The 23,359-nt window shown below is 38.9% G+C and overlaps 1 protein-coding gene across 1 annotated transcript in view; it reads right to left on the bottom strand.

Annotated features, from left to right (window-relative positions):
- Positions 1–23,359, bottom strand: part of SATB2 (SATB homeobox 2) — a 190,299-nt gene that overhangs the window by 103,707 nt on the left and 63,233 nt on the right. Inside the window, exons 4-5 of the mRNA XM_032638309.1 lie at positions 12,096–12,222; positions 10,853–10,976 (exon numbers count right to left, since the gene is read on the bottom strand). Of these exons, the coding sequence (XP_032494200.1) occupies positions 10,853–10,976; positions 12,096–12,222 (251 nt within the window). The remainder of the gene's footprint in view (positions 1–10,852; positions 10,977–12,095; positions 12,223–23,359) is intronic.

Here is a 23,359-nt window from a genome sequence, read left to right as displayed (position 1 = left end):
GGAACAGGATAGAAAGCCCAGAAATAAACCCACGCACATATGGTCACCTTATCTTTGATAAAGGAGGCAAGAATATACAGTGGAGAAAAGACAGCCTCTTCAATAAGTGGTGCTGGGAAAACTGGACAGCTACATATAAAAGTATGAAATTAGAACACACTCCCTAACACCATACACAAAAAGAAACTCAAAATGGATTAAAAACCTAAATGTAAGGCCAGACACTATCAAACTCTTAGAGGAAAACATAGGCAGAACACCCTATGACATAAATCACAGCAAGATCCTTTTTGACCCACCTCCTAGAGAAATGGAAATAAAAACAAAAATAAACAAATGGGACCTAATGAAACTTCAAAGCTTTTGCACAGCGAAGGAAACCATAAACAAGACCAAAAGACAACCCTTAGAATGGGAGAAAATTTTGCAAATGAAGCAACTGACAAAGGATTAATCTCCAAAATTTACAAGCAGCTCATGCAGCTCAATAACACAAAAACAAACAACCCAATCCAAAAATGGGCAGAAGACCTAAATAGACATTTCTCCAGAGAAGATATACAGATTGCCAACAAACACATGAAAGAATTCTCAACATCATTAATCATTAGAGAAATGCAAATGAAAAGTACAATGAGATATCATCTCACATCGGTCAGAATGGCCATCATCAAAAAATCTAGAAACAATAAATGTTGGAGAGGGTGTGGAGAAAAGGGAACCCTCTTGCAATGTTGGTGGGAATGTAAATTGATACAGCCACTATGGAGAACAGTATGGAGGTTCCTTAAAAAACTCAACATAGAACTACCATAGGACCCAGCCATCCCACTACTGGGCATATACCCTGAGAAAACCATAATTCAAAAAGAGTCATGTACTAAAATGTTCGTTGCAGCTCTATTTACAATAGCCAGGAGATGTAAGCAACCTAAGTGTCCATCAACAGACGAATGGATAAAGAAGATGTGGCACATATATACAATGGAATATTACTCAGCCATAAAAAGAAACGAAATTGAGTTATTTGTAGTGAGGTGGATGGACCTAGAGTCTGTCATACAGAGTGAAGTAAGTCAGAAAGAGAAAAACAAATACTGTATGCTAACACATATATATGGAATCTAAGAAAAAAAAAAAGGTCATGAAGAACCTAGGGGTAAGACAGGAATAAAGACCCAGACCTACTAGAGCATGGACTTGAGGATATGGGGAGGGGGAAGGGTAAGCTGTGCCCAAGTGAGAGAGTGGCATGGACATATATACACTACCAAACATAAAATAGATAGCTAGTGGGAAGTAGCCGCATAGCACAGGGAGATCAGCTAGGTGGTTTGTGACCACCTAGAGGGGTTGGATAGGGAGGGTGGGAGGGAGGGAGATGCAAGAGGGAAGAGATATGGGGACATATGTATATGTATAACTGATTCACTTTGTTATAAAGCAGAAACTAACACACCATTGTAAAGCAATTATACTCCATTAAAGATGTTTAAAAAAATAAAAATAAGAAAATAATAATAAATAAAAAGGAGTTGGGAGATGTGGTATATATACACAGAGGAATACTACTCAGCCATAAAAAAAGAATGAAATCCTGACATTTGCAACAACATGGATGGACCTTGAAGGCATTATGCTAAGTGAAATAAATCAGAGAAACACAAATGCTGTATGATTTCACTCGTGTGGTATCTTAAAAAAAAATAAAATAAAAACCAACTAATAGATACAGAGACCAGATTAGTGGTTACCAGAGGGGAGGAGGGTTTTGGGGTAGCTGAAATTGGTGAAGGGGCTCAACTGTATGGTGTTGGATGGTAACTATACTTGTGGTGGTGATCACTTTGTAGTACACACAGACGTCAAACAGTAAATGCTGTACATCTGAAACTTATATAATAAAATAATAATAATAATAATAATTAAAAGGTAATAGGAAAAAAAAGGAGTTGGCTACCCAAAGACTCAGTCAGGTTTGCTCTCTTCCCCATATTTTATAAGTGAGTTTCTAACTCTGCTGACCACAGAACAAAAAATAAATAGGTTTAAGCTATGAACTGAGCAAAGGATCTGGGTAGCAAATAAAGACAGTTTCCTATAACATGAGAAACTTTAGTCACCAGAAATGTCTCTTCAAATTTGTGGCACCTTTTATTCATATTAACTCCCTGCAGGTCTTTACAGTTAGTTGACACTTAAAGTAGCTCTACTGATACAAATTTTTATAATTCAACCTGAGAGAGCTTTAAAAACAGAAGAGGTACATCTTGGGGATATTTAAGATGAAAGGTCATGTTATGTCTTACCATTACAGTTTCAATTATGAACACTTTCTAACCCTAAATTAGACTGCTATACTCTCAAAGCTTGAGTCTGAACCACTAGGCCTCGCTAGAATACTCTGGACGCACACTACAAGGTCATCTTAATGTTATGTCAATTTACTTTTAAAACATCAAAACTTAATTCATTATAAACAAAATTGAAAGGGGCTAACACAGACCCCGCACATACTGACTTTTACTCTACAAGGAATAGTGTTCTCCAGAGGTCCTGGGGCACAGAGAATCTGTATTTACCACATTGCATCCATTCTACAGCCACGTTTTAAAAATACAGTCATCCCTCGGTATCCGTATCCCTGGATGGTTCCTCATCCAGGGATTCAAACAACTGTGGATTGAAAATATTTGGGAAAAAAAATTCCAGAAAGTTCCAAAAAGCAAAACTTGAATTTTCTACACACACCCCAGCAACTATTAACATAGCATTTAATCTAGAGATGACTTAAAGTATATGGGAGGATGTGCATAGGTTATATGCAAGTACTATGTCATTTTATACAAGGGACTTGGGAATCTGAGGATTTTGGTATCCGCATGGAGATCCTGAAACCAATCTCCTGGGATACCAAGGGATGATTGTACTTTAATATCACTGAAATTGGGATGCATCTTACAATCAGTAGCGTCTTAGACCTGATGAGATACAGTTGCTGCAAAATGGGATGAGTAATAATTAAAATCTCTCCCACCTACCACCCTGCCAAAAAATATCTAATTTCCATTCACTGCTTTTAAAAATATGTATATAATTTTGTAGTCTACATTGCTCTTTTATGTTTTCCAATCATTCGAGAGCAACCATACAATTGGCCTTTTAGAATACCTCCATCTTTTTGATAAATGAACATGATATGAGTTACTTTTTCAATCCAGAATACAGCCACCTCCTCAGTATCCATGTTAATATAAAGTAATACTGATTCAAATAACCCAGAAGATATGTGTGCTGTTATTTTTAACACTTAAACAAAGGGACTATGTTTTATTAAATATTAATATTTATATTATAATTAAATAGGCTAATATTAAATGACTAATAATATTAAAATGACTTTGCATTTAGGAAGCATGCTTCACTTCTCATGGTGGTGGGATGTGAGAAAGAAAGGAGGATGATGTGTACGATGGGCAATCGAGGCAGCCCCTCTCACACTTAGTCACAGCCATAAACAGCACAAAGACAGTGACTGTAGACAAAGCTATTTTATGAAAAATATTACGTATTAAAATAAATAGGAAGGTTTAACATGTCTTCCTAACTACAGAAAAATTTTTGAAAGTTTCAGGCTTCTTTGTAATCAATCATGAAATTTTAAATATGAAGAATGTAGATGGGGGATAAAAATCTAAGTTTCCTCATTTGCAGTCACTCTGACACATCTGCCACTTATATTTAAAAGTTATTTTTTAATAAAATAAGGTTCTGAGGAATCAAAATATATCAGAATTAGTTACTGCCAAGCTTATTAGCTCATTTGAATTTGCTCTAAGCCAACTGCAAGAGAATATTATAGTATTGTTACTAATACTTTTTACAGCTAAGTAGAAATTATAGCTAAGAAAAATAAATTTTCTTTTAGCCTCCTGAGACAAATTTTAAACTCACTTATTTGTTTCTGACTAGCCCAGAAAAGAGATGTCACCTGTGATTATAAGTATGGTTGCATTTTTCAAACCAAGGGCTCAGAAACTCAGAATGAAGAAGCATCTTGCCCAAAGTCAAATAGCATCAGGAAGCACCACAAAGAGATGCTACCACCAGGCCACACTGTTTCATGGGAAATGTTCATCACCATCTCCATCAGCTAGCACAGCTCCAAGTGGATTCTGCAACCAATGCTTTAGACAAAGCAAGAAACAAGGTGACAAAAAATAAAACAAAAAGTTTCAGCCCCTTATATGAGTTAAGAAGTGTAGAATCAGAGAAAGCTAAGAAACCTAAAGGCAATTTAAAACTTAATAGAAAAAGCAAAACAATAAACACAGGTTAAGATGATTTGTACAATATACTTGGAAAGACAGAGATCTGAGCATCCCCTTTTCCTCCCCCCAAAAAAAGAAAGATAAAATAATTGTGTATCTCTCACCACTTTTCCTTTGGCTTAGTGAGATTTGTTTGAACAGCAAAATACTAAGAGTAGCTAAACTTCAGATGCATAATACACTCACTGTAAAAGAGAACATTTTAAAACCAAAGTGAATGGTTACGCGGTCCATAGGTGAGAATGCCCTGTCTGAGCAAGAAGTAGGGGGAGAAGCTGGCATCTCACGGCCCCCCTTCCCACCTGAACACAGAGGACAGAGCATGAGGCAGGCAATGAATGATATATGCATTCTTTGCTTGTTTTCAGCCTTGTCATTCTGCTTGGTAATACGTTAAATAACATATTAAACATGAGATCATAATGATACTCCAATTAAGGTTATAGGAAAGGGAAAAAATAATTTGGAGGAATTACTTTATCATGAGAAATTAATGGTACTTGGCCACTTTCTACTGTCCCTTTCCATCCTCATTTCTGAGTTATACTATCAGAATGGAAAGCTTTTGCCATTCTAGTTGAAAGAAACACTTCCTCTGGGCTGATTCGAGAGCTCCTCCCCTAGGGGACTGACGAATGGTTTGCTTGTCTGACAGGGGCACCCTCGTCTGTGAAAGGGGAATACTGATACCTGCCTCAGAGGCTGTAAGGATTCAGAGTTGGTCTGCATAGAAGGCCTAGCACAGAAGAGGTGGAGCCAGCGGACGCCAGCTCTCTCCTCTCCATGCAATCATTTCAGATGGTCATCTCAATCACCCACTGGAAATTATTTAGAAGTTGTCACCTGTGAGCCCTCTTTGACCAAAGTTCATGAGGTGGGGCCATGATCTAAAACAACCTTGCATGAAAATAACTGAAATGGACAGCTGGCACCTCATTCACACGGGACAGGATGCATCCCCACGACACCCGTGAATTTAAGATTAAATGAAATGAACAGTTGGCAACTGGTTAAGACAATACTGGTCCAGGCAGTTGATCAGCCACTTGTCTGTAGATGAGCACATGATCAATTTGTTCTTTTCTATTGACCCAAGTGGCTGCTTGATTTCACTGCCTTATTATTTTGGCATATTGTACATTTAAGTTGTTCCTTTAATGATCCCCAAATGGGCAAGACTTGCCTAGGATGACAGAAATCATTATCTTACAATCTATGTCTTTAAAAGACTATATAAACACTACATCACCATCATACTGGAAATCTAGTAACCTTTTCACAGTTCAAAAACTCCCATCAGTCATCTTGCTCCTCAAATATTTGGCAATAAAACCTCAACTAGGGGCATGGGACAGAGCTGTTTTAAAAACGTATCTGTATGCTAAGTGAAATGAGCCAGCACAAAAGGACAAATATTCTATGATTCTGCTTTTATGAGACGTCTAGAATAAGCAAATTCATAGAGACGCAAAACAGAACAGAGGTTACCAGGGGCTGTTGGGGGAGAGAAGAATGGGTAATTATTGCTTAATGGTTACAGACCTTTTGTCTGGGGCGATGAAAAATTTTGGAAATAGATCGGGGTGGGGCGGGGGGGGTGATGGTCGTACAACATGTAAATGTAATTAATACCACTGAATTGTAAACTTAAAAACTGTAAACTTAAAACTTATTAAAATGATAAATTTCATGTTATGTATTTTTACCACAAAAAAAAATTTTTAAAGCATGTCTAGTGTCGCAGAGATAAAGTTAGGAGGGGAGGCAGGGGGACACTGGAAGGTGCGCCTACATTTGCAAATTGTCATTCCATTGGATCATCCTAATAACCTATGAGGTGATCACGGCAGGCACTGTTAGCTCTTCTTAGTTTAATGGATTGAAACCCTGAGGACCTGGGGTTTTATCCTTTAACTCTTCCTTCAGTAAAAAAATTAGTGAGCCACAGAAAGGTGTGTCCATAATGTTTTCAAGTTGGAACAGTCAGAGACCATTTTAATAAGGGAGACCTGGGTCTAAAGTATAGGAAATTAGGATGCTTGGGACAGACTACGGGCTGATGGAAGAGGCTGGAAGTGGTGACTCAGGGGGACATCAGAGGAAAAGGAAGAGGCTGTCAGCACTTAAACACATTTTGAAAGGTGAAATCAAAAATAAATACACAGACACACAAACACAACCTATACTTTCCAAGCACCTGGCCAGAGAGAATACAGCTAAATCATGACTTCCCTCCCTTTAAATATATATGCCTCAGCCTACAATTGTTGCCCTTTTATGGACTTTTTCACTCTTTCCTTCTGCCTTTAAGGCTGCTCTTTTGAAATGTAGACCATTGGGATGTTCAAGAAAATATATACTAGCCACTAAATCATTCTTTTATGCAATTGCCCAACTTAAGTGAGGAAATACCTAATATGGTTTGGCTTGGGGGTAGTAAGGGAGAATTATGTTAAACAGGCATCTTTTACTCATGAACTGAGAATATCTTAGATAGCCCAATCGTCTACCATTCTGCTTTGAAGTAGTATTTGGTGCCCCACTCTCTTCTTCCTACACTGAAAGCTTCATCTCTCTCTCATCCTCACCACTGCACCCCCAGTCCATTGTAAAGTACCTGACTCTTAACTGGGACCCCACTAAAGCTGGTAAAATACATTTTTTAATTACTGATTCACTGCCTCAGAACAAAAAGTCATTCTCTTTCACACTGCACAGATTGAACAAAAATGTATGCACCTATTCTATGACAACCACCAACAAAATGAGTGAGCTTATCTCCACACCAAAATGCAATCCAGCTATGCAATTTAAGCGAATAATCCAGAACGTTTCAGGGTAACAGCCATAGGATTAATTCAGGTGCCCACATTACATGCCCGTGCTGGCTGAGAAGGACTCCCCCAGTGAGATTTTCCATAATCACACAGCATACCGGAAGCCTAAATCAAACCTCCTCCATATCTAAGCAACAGAACCGAGCCCCTGTTTGACTGAAAATGTACTGGGCATCAACCACCAAAGTACTGTATTCACTGTTTCTCACTCAAAACATTTTAGAGCTGCCAAGAACACTGTAAATAATAAAACTTTACATTTTATAAAACTTTCTAAAACATTTTAATATTGAATTTATTAAATTAATACATTAGAGAGCAGTGGCTCTCAACCAAGAGTGATTTTCCTCCCATCAAAGGATACTTGGCAATGTCTGGAGACATTTTGGTTGTCACAGGGCGGGGGGTTTGGGTAGGGGGGATGCTACTGGCGTCTAGTGGATAGAGATCAGGGATGCTGCTAAACATCCCACAACACACAGGACCACAGGACATTCTCCCACCACTAAGAATATCCAGCCCCAAAGCTCAACTGGGCCAAAGTTTAGAACTCCTGCATTAGAGTAACAACATGGAAGATATACACTGTACTGAATGCTGAGAACACAGAGATAAGAGATGGCTTCTGCTATCTGGGCAGTCCAGTAAGTGACAAGAACTGGCAGATAACACTGACAACAGGCTGTGATAAGTGCTGTGACAGGGGTGTGTCCAAAAGGCTACTAAAAGTAGAAGAAGCAACTACTTTAATCAGAAGGTCAGGCTTCTTCACCAGCAGTGACTTTCCAGCTGGAATTTGAAAGGTTTCCTCAAGCAGAAGAGAGTGGTGCCTGCTAGTCGAGAGAAATCGCACAGCAAAAGCAAGGTAGTGTCACACTGCAGGACTCTGAGGTCACCATCATTGTGTGCAGGGGCCAGCAAAGCCACAGATTAACATCGTACATCTCCCTTGAGGACGACTCTCATGTGCACAGGGGAGGTTAATAATTTAACAGGGAAAGCGATTTTTATGGCATTTTTAAAAAGAGCAGAAACACAGGTATATGGAGTAAACTGTGTATTACTTTTCATGAATTGTAAAAGTAACATAAGAAGTTGCTTTGTCAGACCTGAAGTGCTAATGGTACTAATTAGGTTGCTCCCACCCTTGGGAATATTTTGGTGAAGTTTGAGCAATGTTTAATGTTTCAGAACAATTAGTTGCACGGTTTGGAGCACAGAGTGGATGTAGGTAGAGGGAGGAAGGCGACTGGTGGGAAATCAGGTTAGTGGCATCTTGACGGTATACACGGGCTATGCTGTGCAGTCTGTTCTTCCTACAGGCTGAGCAGGGGGAGTCTCTGGAGGCTTGTAGACGAGGAAATGGCACAACGTTAGCTTTGGAGAAGCAGGTAGCGGGAGAAAGATTATGATGCGGGATGACTGAAAATATTTCACATGAGAGGTGACAAAAGTCTAAACAAGGCAATGGCACAAAGGAGGAAGATTTTAGATACAGCGGTGGTAGAATCCAGTATATCTAATATGAGAGTGACAGCAAAGAAACTTTTTAGGTTGGGCAACTAGGTGGGCAAGCAATGAGAACAGAAAATGGGGGAGAAAGGAGGATTTTTACAGCAGGGGTAAAGATGTTCTCATTTGAATCTCAAGACAACCCTGCAAATTATGTGACATTATGTGGATACAATCATGCCCAGTTTACAGACGAGTTTAATGAGGCTCTGAGCGTGGATGGGCTTGCCCAGGATCACACATTCAACATAAAAGAACTGAGATTCGGGAATTCCCTGGTGGTACAGTGGTTAGGACTCAGTGCTTTCATTGCCGGGGCCCGGGTTCAATCCCATAAGCCACGTGGTATGGCCAAAAAAACAAACAAAAAAATTACTGAGATGAGAGCTCAGGGTGCTCAGCCCCTAATGTGGGTTCTTTCCGCTCAGGCTGTCCCTCTAGCCACATTTTATAGTTATAACCAAACCTAATAATCACAATAGATCAATTCTGACCAAATTCCCATAGGCCTCAAAAGCCCTGGATAAAATTCTGAATTGGTGATATTGTTAGGAGCTTGTCCACTTCTAGGCAAAGCCCAATTTGACTTTCAAGTAAATCCAAGAGAAAATTAATTGTGACTAATCGTAAAATTTAGGAGAAATGATTGAAAATTTTTTTCCCTATATTGTTCTTTATCCAGTCCCTGTATATGATCAGAATAATTCAAAATATTTATTTTTAGAACTTCATAAGCGATCACATTGGAATAAATCAAAATTCTAGCAACAAGCTTTAGCACCTGTGGACATACCTACAGGTAGGTATTGAAATGGCCTATGTGAAAGCTGTAAGCACAAAAGTAGGGATGTAACTGATGGGGTCCCCTTCAATCTACCACTCAGGTACATGCCGTCCTGATTTTCTGGAAGCAAAAATATGAATAGCAGGCTTTGTCTCAGAGGATCTCAATTCCAAAACACTCTCCAAGACGTATATAAAAATTATTCAGTTCACACCAATAATATCATGTCTCAGGAATAACAACTGGTACTATTTATGGAGTATCACTGTATGCGACGTACCAGGCCAAGAATTTATGTGATTTATCTCATTACTCCTCATTATATGACTTAGAACTATTACTCTCCTGGTTTTACACACAACGAAACAGGCTTATAAAGATGAGGTCACAAAAGCTTGCAAGCCAGGACACGAATCCAGATCTGACTGATTCCACAATGCAAGCTCTTAACCACTAGGCTTCCTGCTAGGCCCCAAAGACTATTATCCCGGAACGTAGCTCAGGACACATCAAGTTTCTATGGTTCTTGTCATCTTCCCTTGAATTTGACAGACATGTAGTCTACTGTCTTAAATCAAGTGTAGCAACTCACACCAGAAAATGGATTTCCATTCATGGCTTTAAATAATGTTAACCTGAGTTCATTTCACAGCAGTTCTAAGCCACTCCCCATAGCCACCAAAATATTATCTTATTAGCAAAAGTGGGGCCTTCACCCATGAACACAAATGGAACCGCAAGCCCTTTCTTCTGCTGTTCCTCCCTTTGATCCTCTCAATCTCTTATTTTTGTGGCTTGTTTTAGTTTATGATCAGTTCAGTAAAAACAGAGTATCACTTTTTCTTGTGGTACATTTTCATGTGGTGAACTCACTCTCAAATCTCTACAAGCGTGTATGATGCAAAGATCATCTCTCTCTGCTAGACCTAGAAAAGGCTCAATAAACAAATAAAAACAAATTAAGATGGGTTTGGCATGGCTGGCCCATTTCATTGACCAAGTAACACAGTGATTTGAAGCCTGAGCTTTGGCAAGGGAGGTCTCAGCTGGGGTTGCAACCTGCCACTTAACCAGCTCAGGAAGCTTAGGCAGGTAAAGTGCTTCTCTGAGCCTTGTTTTCTTGATCTATAAAATGGAGACACTGATACCTACGACATACGTGAGAAGTTAAAGACTGTGAGTGTAAAATGTTTTAATGTGACTCCCACTATATGAGCTCTCAATAAGTGATAAGTTCTCCTCTACAAAAAAAAGCACCACAACCTCCATATTTTTTTCCACCTAAGATGTAGTGTGAATATAAAATAAAAGACAGCTGTCTGAGCAGGTGTGCCCCTCCTGCCAGACAGCCCACCCTTGGCTTCTTCATTTCTCCTGAAGACACTGACCTGGGAGAGAGGGCATTCTTTGGCTAATGTGCTCTGGTTCATCTCTTTGAGCAGTTCCTTTAAGGCATTGCGGACCGTGGCGTGGTTCCACTGCTCCGCAGGCAAGTCTTCCAACTTCGAACAACTGGAAAACAGAGCAAGAACGAATGACATGCAAACCCTTAAATGAAGAGTACAGCAGTCACCCCTGGGTCCTGTGAAGCATTAGGAGAACCACCAAAGAACAGGGCTGATTGTGGGCCCAAAATGAGGGAAAGGGAGCAAAACTGCTTCTCTAGGACCTTGACAGAGCCCATCACGGTCTCTTTCAGTTGGTTCTCACACTAGCCTGAGAAAACCGGTCACTTCGGATATGAAGAAATGCCAATTTTTTAAAATAGGATTTCTCCAATCTACTGATAGAAATGGCATGACAGTGTGATTATAAACTTCCACAATTTAAACTTAATTATTGGACATTCCTAAGGTTAAATGTAAACAAATACTTCATCAAATTTGAAGGTCTACCCTTCACCCTCATAGAACAATCCAGAGATGTCACTTCGCTAACAAAAAAACTAAAGAAAAGACATTAAAGCATTCCTAGACATGGACAGGATTGGTGGGTCCCTATTACAGTGTAAATTCTCCAAAAGGGGTAGATTCAAAACCTTTACAGTAAAGGACAATATTCATTAAATCACATGAGCTACTGGCACTTCACGATACAAGACTCTGCAGAGAAACTCTAGATTCTTTAGAGGCATAATTTGTTCTGCATGCTGTATCTGAAAAAAAGAAATCATCCCCAGAACTTCTGCAGGCCACCAGAGAGGAAAGCAAGAGGCGTCCAGTACCAGCAGCTTCTTGGTAAGCAGGCTACAAGGGCACCAAACTCACCCCTCAAACACAAGCCTGAAACAGCAGAGGTGTTTATTCTTCAAATATTATGTGCTAAGCATTTAACCAGAGGGCTCATTAAATTAGGGGCTGTGGAAAGTTCCCCTTTAAAGGCTGCAGATTTTTAATGATTTATCAAGCTTCCCCTAGGTTACCACTTCACTGCTTCTGAAAACAAAACATAAAACAGTTGGAATGTGGACTATAAAGATGCCTGGTGACGGCCCCCCCCTTCTTTTTTTTTTTTCATTTCATCCAATGCCTAGAAATTAACAAAGACAGGATGAGCTGATCTCTGTAGCGACTCTATGATCAATGGAGCAGCTCTGAGAGTTAGGAAGGGCAGATGTTCAGAGACACCCACCTTTGTAATTGGATTTTCAACGTCACAACGTGATAGACATCTTGCAGCATGTCGGCCACTGTCGCATCGGGTGCATCTGTCACATAACTGAGGGGGAGAGGGTTCCACCTCCCAAGCTTGATTATTCCTGCACAGGGAAGAAAAACATAATAAACACATATCTGCTATTTATTAAACCCTCCCATTGTTTGTTCAATGTTAGGAAGGTCATCCAATAGTCAACATTCAAGGCCCACTCAGAGATATTTTACAACCCAGTGCAACAGACTCTTTCTTTCTGGCTGACAATTGAGTTAACTATACAGGAAGATGAGAATGAAAGGATGAGGTTTAATCATGGACAATCAGTTTTTTTATGTTTTCCTCTTTCTTAAATTACTTAGAAAACCATACGGTTACTTCCTTCCCCCAAAGTCTTGTTTCACAGTCTAACTTAAGACTGATGCTAAATATACCGAACTGCTGATTTCATAGACAAAAAAAAAAAAAAGCAAGGCTTAAGTAAATATAAGATTCGGTTTTGAATTGTACAAGAAAATTCCTGTGTGTGGGCTCAGCACACACACAGTCACATCCTGGTTGTGGTGTGAACCCCAGTGCGAATAGCATCTGGAGCTGAAGAAGCAGTGAGAGTTCACTTCCAGATTCACATTTCACGAGGCACAGGGCTTGTTTTCCATAGCACAATGATTGACCACAGATCAGAAATAGCAGAGATGCTTTCAACTTCCTTTTTTTTTCTTTTTTAATTCCTCAGTTCTTTTTACAGTGACAGTGGTACCCTTTCCCTGCGGGTTTCCTGCTACATATGGTAAACACTCGTGACAATGGAGAGAGAATAAAAATCCTGGTCAAACTTGGGCAGACTCATGGGACAGCTTCAGCAACACGTGGTGAAAATTCTAAGTTATTCACAAGATGGACCCATCTTATCCGGTGCACAGGGTGCATATAACATAGATGAAGAAAAATAAAGAGAAGCCCATTTCACAAACAACACAGTAACAGACATTTTATTCGTATGCTGTGAAAAATCCAATGGTCCCCAGGATATCAAAAATTGTCCCATATCCAAAACAGCTATGTTTTAGTGATAGAAGAGAAACAGCATTTTTATTTTTGACAATGCAGGTGAGTCCAACTACACTGTCCTTTCAAAAAATATATTTTATCACCAAAGAGACAGAACACCTGTATACACAAGCGAACTTTGAAAAGCTTCACAAAATGCTGCTTTATAGCTATGGGCCGAAATTTCAATAATAGGAAATGAACTTTCTGGTCAGGGCACACGTCCTGTCCAAGATGAAATCGATGAATGCGCAATGCTTGACATAATGCTTGAAAACAGGGAATAAACAGAACAAAAATATTAAAATGATGCCCTGTTTCAGTATTAAGATTTAACAATCTGGTGCTGAATATGCTGTAGTATAAATAGTGCCTGGACTCAGATCCAGTAAAGTAACACAGCTCTCATTCATAGCACCGTATGTCTCCAGTTCTGGCTCCCTAAGTCATATTTCACTTGCCAAGAAAAGCTGTTTTCTTGTGGGGATAGTTTTCCTAACATTCTCTCTCATGACAATGAAAAGTGCACAGCACACAGCAGTCATGTAGTCATGAAAATGTAGTAGTCATGAAAATGAACATCCGGGGCCCACTGGACAGCCATCCAGGAGAGGCTGGGTCTGCTTCATCGCTTCCTTTACTCCTTCTGACATGTGAAAGTACTAAAAAGATACCACGTAACATGTCTAACATAGTTCCTTCTTTTAAAAGATCACTCCACAATTTTAATCCCCTTAAAACATCATTATCGTGATAGCCCGTAAGTTGAGTATAAACTGACCATCTTCTAAAGATGATATTTTATTATAAGAGATTAGATGGAGAAAAAAATGAAGTCAGCAATTGCACACTATCATAGGCAAGCAGAAGAAGCCAATTTTGTGGGTCATTTTGGTTACTAAGAACATGAAGCAAATGAATCCTGTTAACTTTAACGCATAACTCTAGAGGCAATTCATCCGTGCCGTTGTGTGTGTCATTGTTCATTCCTTTTTACTGCTGAGGAGTGTTTCGCTGTGAGTTTATACCACAATGCAGCCAGAGACAACAGAATACCTCTGAATGATTTCACTTATATAAAATACAAGAACAGGCAAGACTCATCTATGAGAAGTCAGAACGCGGCTATCTCCAGACAGCAGGGGCATGACTGGAAAGGGACATAAAGGGGATTTTCTAGTTTTGGCTGGTGGTTGCACGGGTATGAAAATTGTCAAAATCCATGTAACCGAACACTTAATATGCATAGATTTTATTGTATGTAAATTATACTTCAATTTAAAAAAAGGTGCAGGGGGAAGAATCTCTACAGGAAATGACAGACAAGTCACTCTATTGAAAATAGTAATCTCCATTTAGATAAATTCTCTCCCCACCTTGATGAGCTGGAAGGAGACTTGTCTGGGCTGGAATTAGACACATACAGGTGTCTTCACAACACTTAATGCCTCCACAGAGAGCAGCTGCTACAGGGTGGTTTCTACATCTTGGAAGAGAGCTGCTGACATGTGCTATTTTCAGGCAATGGGAAGTGCGTGTGCTTTTTCTTTTTCGCACCATATTGACTAACCTGCACCTAGAAGTCATGCTCTTTGCTCAACTACCTACCAGGGTCTGCAGGAACCAGATCTGGTAGGACAGTGATGTCCAGAGGCTGCTCTCCTCCAGCCTGGCAGGGACTTGGAGTAACTCTTTTTAATAAGCCTTTCCTCCAAATAAGGTCTGTGTCTAAAGTATTAATAACCCTCTTTGGAAATACAGTCCTCCTTCCCTGATATAAAATAGACAAAAATATTTCTTGGGCTCGTGTCAAGTGTTAATTGAGGAAATCAAAATGGGAAGCAGTAGACCATAGTGACAAAGAATTCCGGCTTCCAAGCCAAATTGCCTCTGTTCATAGCCTGCCTCCTCCACCTACTAACCATGTAACTGTAGCAAGTTACTGAATTTCTCTATGCCTCAGTCCTCTCATGTGTAAAATGGAACAATAGAAGTACTGACCTCATAGGAATACTGTGTAGATTGAATGTAGAGCCCTTAGTACAGAGCCTGGATATCATTAATCCCAACAATTAATCATTTACAGTAATTATTTAGACATCTTTTAATGCTCCCTAAAAGAAAGATACAGTCAATTTATTTCAAAAATATTTACTCAAGGATGACTTCAATATCATTTAATCTTTAATTTAGTCAAGTGCCTATAAAAGGCCCTCATTATTTTAAATCACAAAGGAAGACTGTACATCAATCACTCGCTCTTCTTAGTAGCCTGTAAGTCATACTGGTTCAAGTGTGAGGCACTTCAGAAGCTAAGACTGGAAAAGATCTTGGTTCCAAGTGTGGAAGGCCTCAGATGCCCAACTCAGTAATGTACCATATGGGTCAGAGGTCAGGAGCAAGGCCTGGAGTCAGAGGTGAGTCCATGCCCAGCCTCCTCTGCTTGTCAGCTGCAAGATTTGCGGCAAGTTATTTAGTTGGTCTCTCTAAGGCTTGGTTTCCATTACCTGTAAGATGGGAATAATAACAGTGCCTACTCTTTAGGGTTGCCACGAGGCTTAAAATGAGAATCAGAATGTAGCAGTGGGATGGCACACAAGAAGTGCTCAGTAAAAGTTAGGGGAAAACAGATCTTTGAAAGTTATTGGGTGTAGATGTAACACCATCAAAGCTTTAGGATGATTAACCTATACTGGAATTCAGGTGGATTAAAAAAGGGAAGCATTCTGAGGGGAGAAAAAAAAGAGCTGAAATAATCCAGATAGGTATATCTAACAACTATAACAGCCTCTTCCCGGCTCCCTCTAAGGAGGGATACGGACCCCAAGAAATGCTTCAGGACAGTGAAGGCGAACAAAGAAGGAAGAGAGGTTATGTTCCCACTGGGGATATCTGACTCGCAGTGCTGGAGAAATCTCAATAAAAACAGCATAACTATAAGTATACAGAATTATTTCTAATGCTTACACTCCATGAGTAGGTTTTATAGCCCCAATCCAAAATATGAGGAAAACTAATGATGATCACACACACACACACACACACACACATACACACTCAAGCCCAGCCAGGCACACAGTACATGCTCAATAAATGGCAATTCCCAATTCTTCTCTGAATATATATCACACTCTCACTCTGTCTGGAGTACTGATCCCATGCATTCACTTCTAGAAATCGTACACATTCTTCAAATTCTGCACCAAGAATAATTCCAACTCTGATCAACCCAGCCTGAAGTAATTCCTTTCTCTATACGACTGCACAGTAAATACTCTTGGTTAGTTTGTGTATCTTAGAAGGAGCTTACTTTATCACAATATCCCTTTATGTTACTTTACAGTTTACAAAGCGTTTTTTTTCCAAACTATTAGTTCAGCTTCACGAGGAGAGCACGGGGTCAGTATTACACCTGAAAGTGAGGTGAAGATCAGAGAAGAGTGAGCTTTCAAGGACATCTGTGGGTGACAGCCAGAACCAGGCCCCAGGGCTTCAGCTGACAAGTCTTCTAACTACTGGACCGATATCCTTTCTACTCAGCTCTGCCCGTGTGCCAGTGCCCAATCACACAGTCACACATGGGGCAGGGTCTTGACATTTCATGTTAAACAAAGGAACATATGAGACCAATGAGCAAACAGGTGACAGGGCCTGAAGAGACAGCTTCTCTGGAAAAAAATCTTCTCCCTCAACAGTGCCATTTCAGACATAAACATTGTTTTCCACATCATCTTTCCTATTTCCAAAGAATTTATCATCTGTGAACATTTACAAAATGCCTGGTGCTGAGGATTATTAAAGATGTAATTTCAAGGTCTTTGAGTCCCAAATTATGGGCCTTTATTTTGGGGTTGAAATTCATACAAATGTTAACATGATTGAATTGAGCATAATATAAATAAAATTGTTTATATCTAGACAAATCTGTTCACTAAAATACAGAGGACCAATCCACTCTTCATGTAATGCTTTTAGACCAAATGAAAAAAATGCAATTGTAGGTAAATTTCCCATTAGTGACATAAAATTAGGTTGGGAATGGAGGCAAGTTTTGTCTAAAATTAAAAAGAGGCAATAATGGAAACCAGTTTTTCACTCTTTCAATGCAGTATTCTGCCAGACTGGACGTATCACAAAGAGAAATATCAATAGCTGTTTGTGTTCATATGTATTTGTTATTTTTATCAGTTGATAGCCTATCTCAAAGAAACCAAATACTCTTCTCAGTAGATGCATCATTCATACCATTCATACCTCTAACTATGTGAAAACAAGAGTGGTGATAATACACGTTACAGTTCATCAATATTTGATTCAAGTTTTTAGAAAGTCGACCACTTCTGAGTGATAAATAAAATGTGCCGATAATACAATATAAGCAATAAAACATCACAAGGGTTTGTATTAAGCATTAATCGTCATTCATTTAACAGATTTTTCTTTTGTGTCTCCAGCATAAGTCACTAAGATGCAAAGATAACCCAGTACACACTATCCCTATAATTATGGAGCTCACAACTGAGTAGAGAAGCTTATTATTGCTAAACACATAGCTAAGTGAAACCGTTCTTAAAATAAACCAAAATGATAGTTTTATCCCCTGTACCTCAAATACAAGAAATATTTATTTCATGAAGGCCTGCAACAGATCACCTATAAAGTACAAGAGGACAACAGCTCTCACGGTTTGTGGTAGCATACAGATAGATGCTGATAAAACAGGTATATGTTGGGTATATTGTAGGATAAAGCCCACAGATTATCTGTGAGACAGATATAGGAAACCAGCAAGATATCAGCAGTATTCCTGTAGAACAGCTCAATGAATAATTTTCTTTTATTCCAGGTGCATTTTAACATTAATTTCCAAAGCAAAATGAAAACTCAGCCTGGGAAAAAAATGAGACATTAGCTTTAATATCTAAAGGCTTGGGTTTATACATTTCATTAACTCCCTGAAAAGATCTCAGCAAAAGAGTATCAATAAAAAAAATCCCAGTCTCAGAGTAACTAAGCCTTGGGGCTTCTGGTTAGCGGTATTATTTCCACAATACAGCAACTGCTGATGAGGCCCCTTTTAAAAATAGGAGAACTCATGACATTGATTGCATCTGTTTATCCTCCTCAGAGTGGTCGTGTCCCTATGCTATAGCGTGTAATTTTCTGTTGTTCAGCTATGCTTTGTTAAAGAAATTAAAAACTGTCCTATATAATAAGAACATAGAATTATTTATCCATAAATCAGTTCACAGGAAATCACTACCCAGCAGTATATAATAACTCAGCCTGTGTTTCTAACCTGTGGCCTGACTGTGGTATATCAGCAAACTGTAGCAGCATAAGGACATAAATTGTAGTTATTACTGTGAAACCTGTGGTAGGAATGACTTTTCAATGAGGAAAGAGAAAAAAGGCAAAACAAAAATGGTTTTTGAAGTGTACATATTTTCCTTTTTTAATCCACAGCTTAGCAGTACCCCAGTACAATTTACTGAAACTCCTACATATTCAGTTTTTATTTTAAAGACTATCTATATTTCAAATGTCTTGTATTGAGGGAAAAGTAAATGGTAAATGAAATAGCATTCTTCCAGCATTTTACATTACTCAAGTACCATTATAACTTACACAAATTAACGAAACCTCAAAACATACTTGTCTAGGAACCTACAATACACTTAATCCTGTATTTATAACAATACAAAAGAAAACACCGGACCAAAACAGAAGATTTGACAATTCAGAATAAATACTGAGGCTGTACTGGTTAAATGAATTTATCTAAAAATACGCACACACACACACACACACACACACACACACACACACACACAAACACACAGAGAAAGCTCTACCTGCAGCAATTTGGGTATTAGTGACAAACACAAAGAAGGTAGGTTTCTACTCTTTAGGACATTAACTTTAATCTTAAATCATATCTGTATCAGGAGACTTGATCATAAGGAATATTATTGGCCTTGAAAAATTGAAATATGAATTTTAGTGCATTTTCTGAATAAACTATAGTGATACACAGCTGTCTGCCAATCTTTTCTTGAGCTGACTACCCCCTTATGCTACAAAAATGTTCTACTTAAAAAAATACATACAGTACCATTTGATGCCTTGTAACTCTATACATGGTTTTTACATTTTGCAGCATAAAGATTTTGTCTCATGTAATAGATGCTGCTTCACATTTGGGAAACGTTATGTTATAACCCTTACTTTTATTAGATTATTTAATATAAGCACTAAGTAACTAGACTAAATTAATAAAGATCCTATTGAAAAAAAAGAGAGAGAACAAAATTATTCCACAAATTAAATAAAACTTTCTGAAGTTGGTATTTTAGAAACCTTTATTTAATTTTCAGAATTCCGATTCTTCTGAAAAACAGCCAAAATATTGTTCAGGATATGAAAAAAATATGGTTGGTGTTTAGTTATTTATTTCATAAGAGTGCCATTTAAAACTATTACATGGGGGAATAGGACAAATGAGAAAGAAAAGCGTTATGAGAAATTATTTGTGATCAGTTCTAAGCTTCTGCCACTGCTTAAAAACTATTTCATCTGGTATATATTTTCTTATTATTGTTCTCAGTTTAATCATTATCTGAAAGAGTTTAGAATTAAATGATTAATTTTGGCAGGTAACACAAACAAACTTCTCCTCCTTTCAACTCAGAAATACATTTGCATAAAGAGATTTTCCTCTAGCATTTGTCCCCCTAAAGTATCTTCAATAATCAAAGACACAGGGGAAATGTATACTCTTTTAAACATGCTTTGCTATATTCTAGCAGATGCGATCCATAACTTAGGTTTAGCCACTGTTTCTGCATCCTCTGGGGTAAGAAGTATGCACTGAAGATCTAAAAATACAGTTATGCATGAATATTTCCCATCTTAATTAATTACATGTATTTTTTTCAGATGGAAGCTCAAATGTGGCAACAAATTTTCCCTAAGGACCCAGCTTTCCAGGTACCTTGTCACTGGGCTCAACACCCTTGAAAATTCTATCAACTGCATGCTCCCAATTATATATTGCAGAATTGTCCTTCAGGCATATTCTGTTTCCTATAATTTAAGGTTATATAATATCTGATCTTAAGGGCAATATTATGAGGGCATGTCGATTATCAAAGAAAATGCTGCCATATAATATGAAGGCAAAAGTATACTCATTTATGTTGTACATTTATTCATGTTCCAACTAACCTAATTTCACAGTAATTTGTTAAGAAACTACAAAACATGGAAGCAAATACAGCTATAATGATTACAAAATGGCAACTGCTATTAATTTGGAGGGGTTTTGTTTTGTTTAAATTCTTGGGAGTTTCCTTTAAGAACATTTTAATAATTTTTACTTTCAGTACATCTTCACATATACTCTACTATTAAATCTAAAAATGTACATGGTTTGCAGGTTTCAGATATTTTACATTCAAAGAAGTTTTGATAGTTCCTTGATTTCCGTTTTCTTGGAAATGTATTTAGAAGCGGCAAACCAAACTTTTAAATATGGCACTACCATTTTAACGGCTATACTAAAGAAGAGAAAGGCCCAATACATGTGAGGTATGCTCTCATTAGATAAATGTTTCTTGAAGTGAATAAAAGGTAGATCTACAGTCACAACATACAAGGTGATGAATGATGACAGTGGTCTATTTGAGCCCCCTAAAATATTCAGCCATGTCAGAAAAATGCCATATGAATCAATGGGTAACCGAACTGTAGTACAGACTTAACAATTATCCCTGACAGGATGTCTAGTTATCCCATGGTAGCTGGGCTGAACAGTTTCAGATGATCTGGAGGGTAGGGGAAGGTCAGAAATGGATTTTTTTTCCTCCCCATTCCCAGGAATTTGCAGTTTAGTAAAGACTGTCCTGTTGAGAGTGGTCATATTAAGTGAATGGCTAAAGCATTCAAGATCAAGTTTATCCCTAGAGCAGTTGTGGGCCCCACCCGGACTTGCGGAACAGGAGCTCCAGAGTAGATCTTTGGAGATGCTGAGGATGAGCCAGGTTTGGGAAGCACTGCCCAAGCGTCTAGTAAAAATGAGAACCTGAGCAAGGAGAAGATCAATCCACTGATTCTCCTCAAAAGAAGGGCAGGAAACCAAGAGATTCCCAGATACCCTTTTTCCAACTCACCAGCAAATACCCTCACTACTGTCAAGGAGGATAAGCAAAGAGAAAGGAGAAAGTTCTGGCACATGAGAAGGAAAATAGAGTTAGGAGTGCATTGTAACACAGTTACAGACCTCCTTAAGTTTGCGGGATATGGCATGGGCAGAATAGGTGATAGCAGAAGAAAAGGGTTTCCTGTATAGGCATAAACTCCAGGAACTCTTTACCTTATTTAGATTATATGCTGCCAGAAGGCAAGGGCCGTGTCAGTTTAACTGTTCATACAACCCTAGCTACAGGCCCATAAGCATGAGGATGCCTAAAATACAGTGTGTGCATGACAGTCATGAAACAAGAAAGCCACTCTGTCTGAAAGAGCAGCAGACTGGGAATCAGGATACCCAGGTCTGGTGTTGGATCTGAACCTCGTTGGCTGTAGCTCTGCACCTATGGGGAACTCACTTAACCTCTCTGGGCACCTATTTTCTCTTCTATAAAATGGGGATTTAAAAGCAAAACCAGAATAAAACCACCACCAACAAAAATTCCCCTGCCTGACTCAAAAAATGGTAATTATAATAAAATAACATGAGCTAAATGGCACTGAAAATTATAAAGTGCTGCATAAACATATGCTGGCATTCATGAATTGTAAGTTAACATAAAAGAGATAAGCATTACATTTTTTACAATGTTTTTACTTAAGCAAAAACGTGAATCTTCTAAAATGTCACTGGCCAACATGGCAAGTCACCTGACGTAGTCAAAAGAGCCTGGGCTTGGAAATTGTTCTCTCAGTGCCTGGGGCAAGTCACTTAATTTCTTTGAGCAGGAAATCTTACCATCTTTAGGAGTGGCTGCAGTCTGAGAGGGATGTCAGGAACTGCATCTCACCCCTGCCCTCTGATGCAAAGCATCCCAGAGATCCTCTGTACTTGTAAATACTTACTGTCTCGATTACTCACTAGACTGTAATCACAGTTCCTGGCAGATGGTGGAGGCACAAAGATATGAGAGGGACGGAGGAAGGAAGGGAGGGAGAAAGGGAGGAAGGAGGGAAGAAAGAGGGAGGAAGGGAGGAAGGAAGGAAGGAAGGAAGGGAGGGAGGGAAGGAGAGAGGGGAAGGGAGGGAGGAAGGGAGGGGGAGGGAGGGAGGAGGGAGGGGGGCCGGCCACTCTGCCAATGGCCAATGGGCAGCACTAGCTCACCTGGCAGGTTCAACTGATGTTTCCTACCCGGACTCCATCCCTAGCATCCTGTTAACCCTCAACAGGTAGAAAATTGAGCCCTCACACTCTTGGCACCCTGGACATCCAGGAAGACCAGATATTCTAGACAGCTGTTGAAGCCACGGAGAAAGGCCTGAGGGATTGAAACCCTCAAACCAAATCTTCTCAAGGAATCCACCCCACCCACAGAGACTTACTGATGATCTCCCCCTCACAGCTCTGACACTAAGTCAAAACACTGCCCGAATACTTTGGGGACCAATAATGATGGCTTTGATTACTAGCATTTAAAAAACACATTAAGACTTCAAAACTGTGAAAATAAACTCAACATTGAATTGGTAGATTGATTTTTCTTTCATTAAAATTCTACTTTTCTATAAAAAAATTTTAAAATGGCAAGCACCCAGCTCTTTGTTTCTCAAGGAGGGCCCATTTTTAAACTTTCAAAGTACGGTAAACAACTTCCAAATTCAGGATAATTGAAGGTCTGCCAGTTGGTGAGCAAAACAACAATGGCTTTCACATCAACCAAAAAAGGGAACGTGGCTCAATCAGGATTGTTTTTAACTGAATATCATTCTGCCAACTGCACTTCTAACTAAAATAACAAAGCTGCTGCCTACAGACTACTAATGGACTGCTACCTGAATAAATATAATTGTGCTCATCACTTCTTTACATTAAAATTATTAGCTAAGAGTGGCTTTCCCCAGGGATTATTTTATGTGAATGAAAGACAATAACACAATTATTAGAAAAGTAAGTTACACTCAGATCAATTTTGCATTTCCATAGCACAAAATAGAAGAAATAT

The sequence above is a fragment of the Phocoena sinus genome, chromosome 7, assembly GCF_008692025.1.
Source record: "Phocoena sinus isolate mPhoSin1 chromosome 7, mPhoSin1.pri, whole genome shotgun sequence".
NCBI lineage: Eukaryota > Metazoa > Chordata > Mammalia > Artiodactyla > Phocoenidae > Phocoena > Phocoena sinus.
Note: the sequence above shows the minus strand (reverse complement) of the source record. Positions and strands in the feature narration are given on the sequence as shown.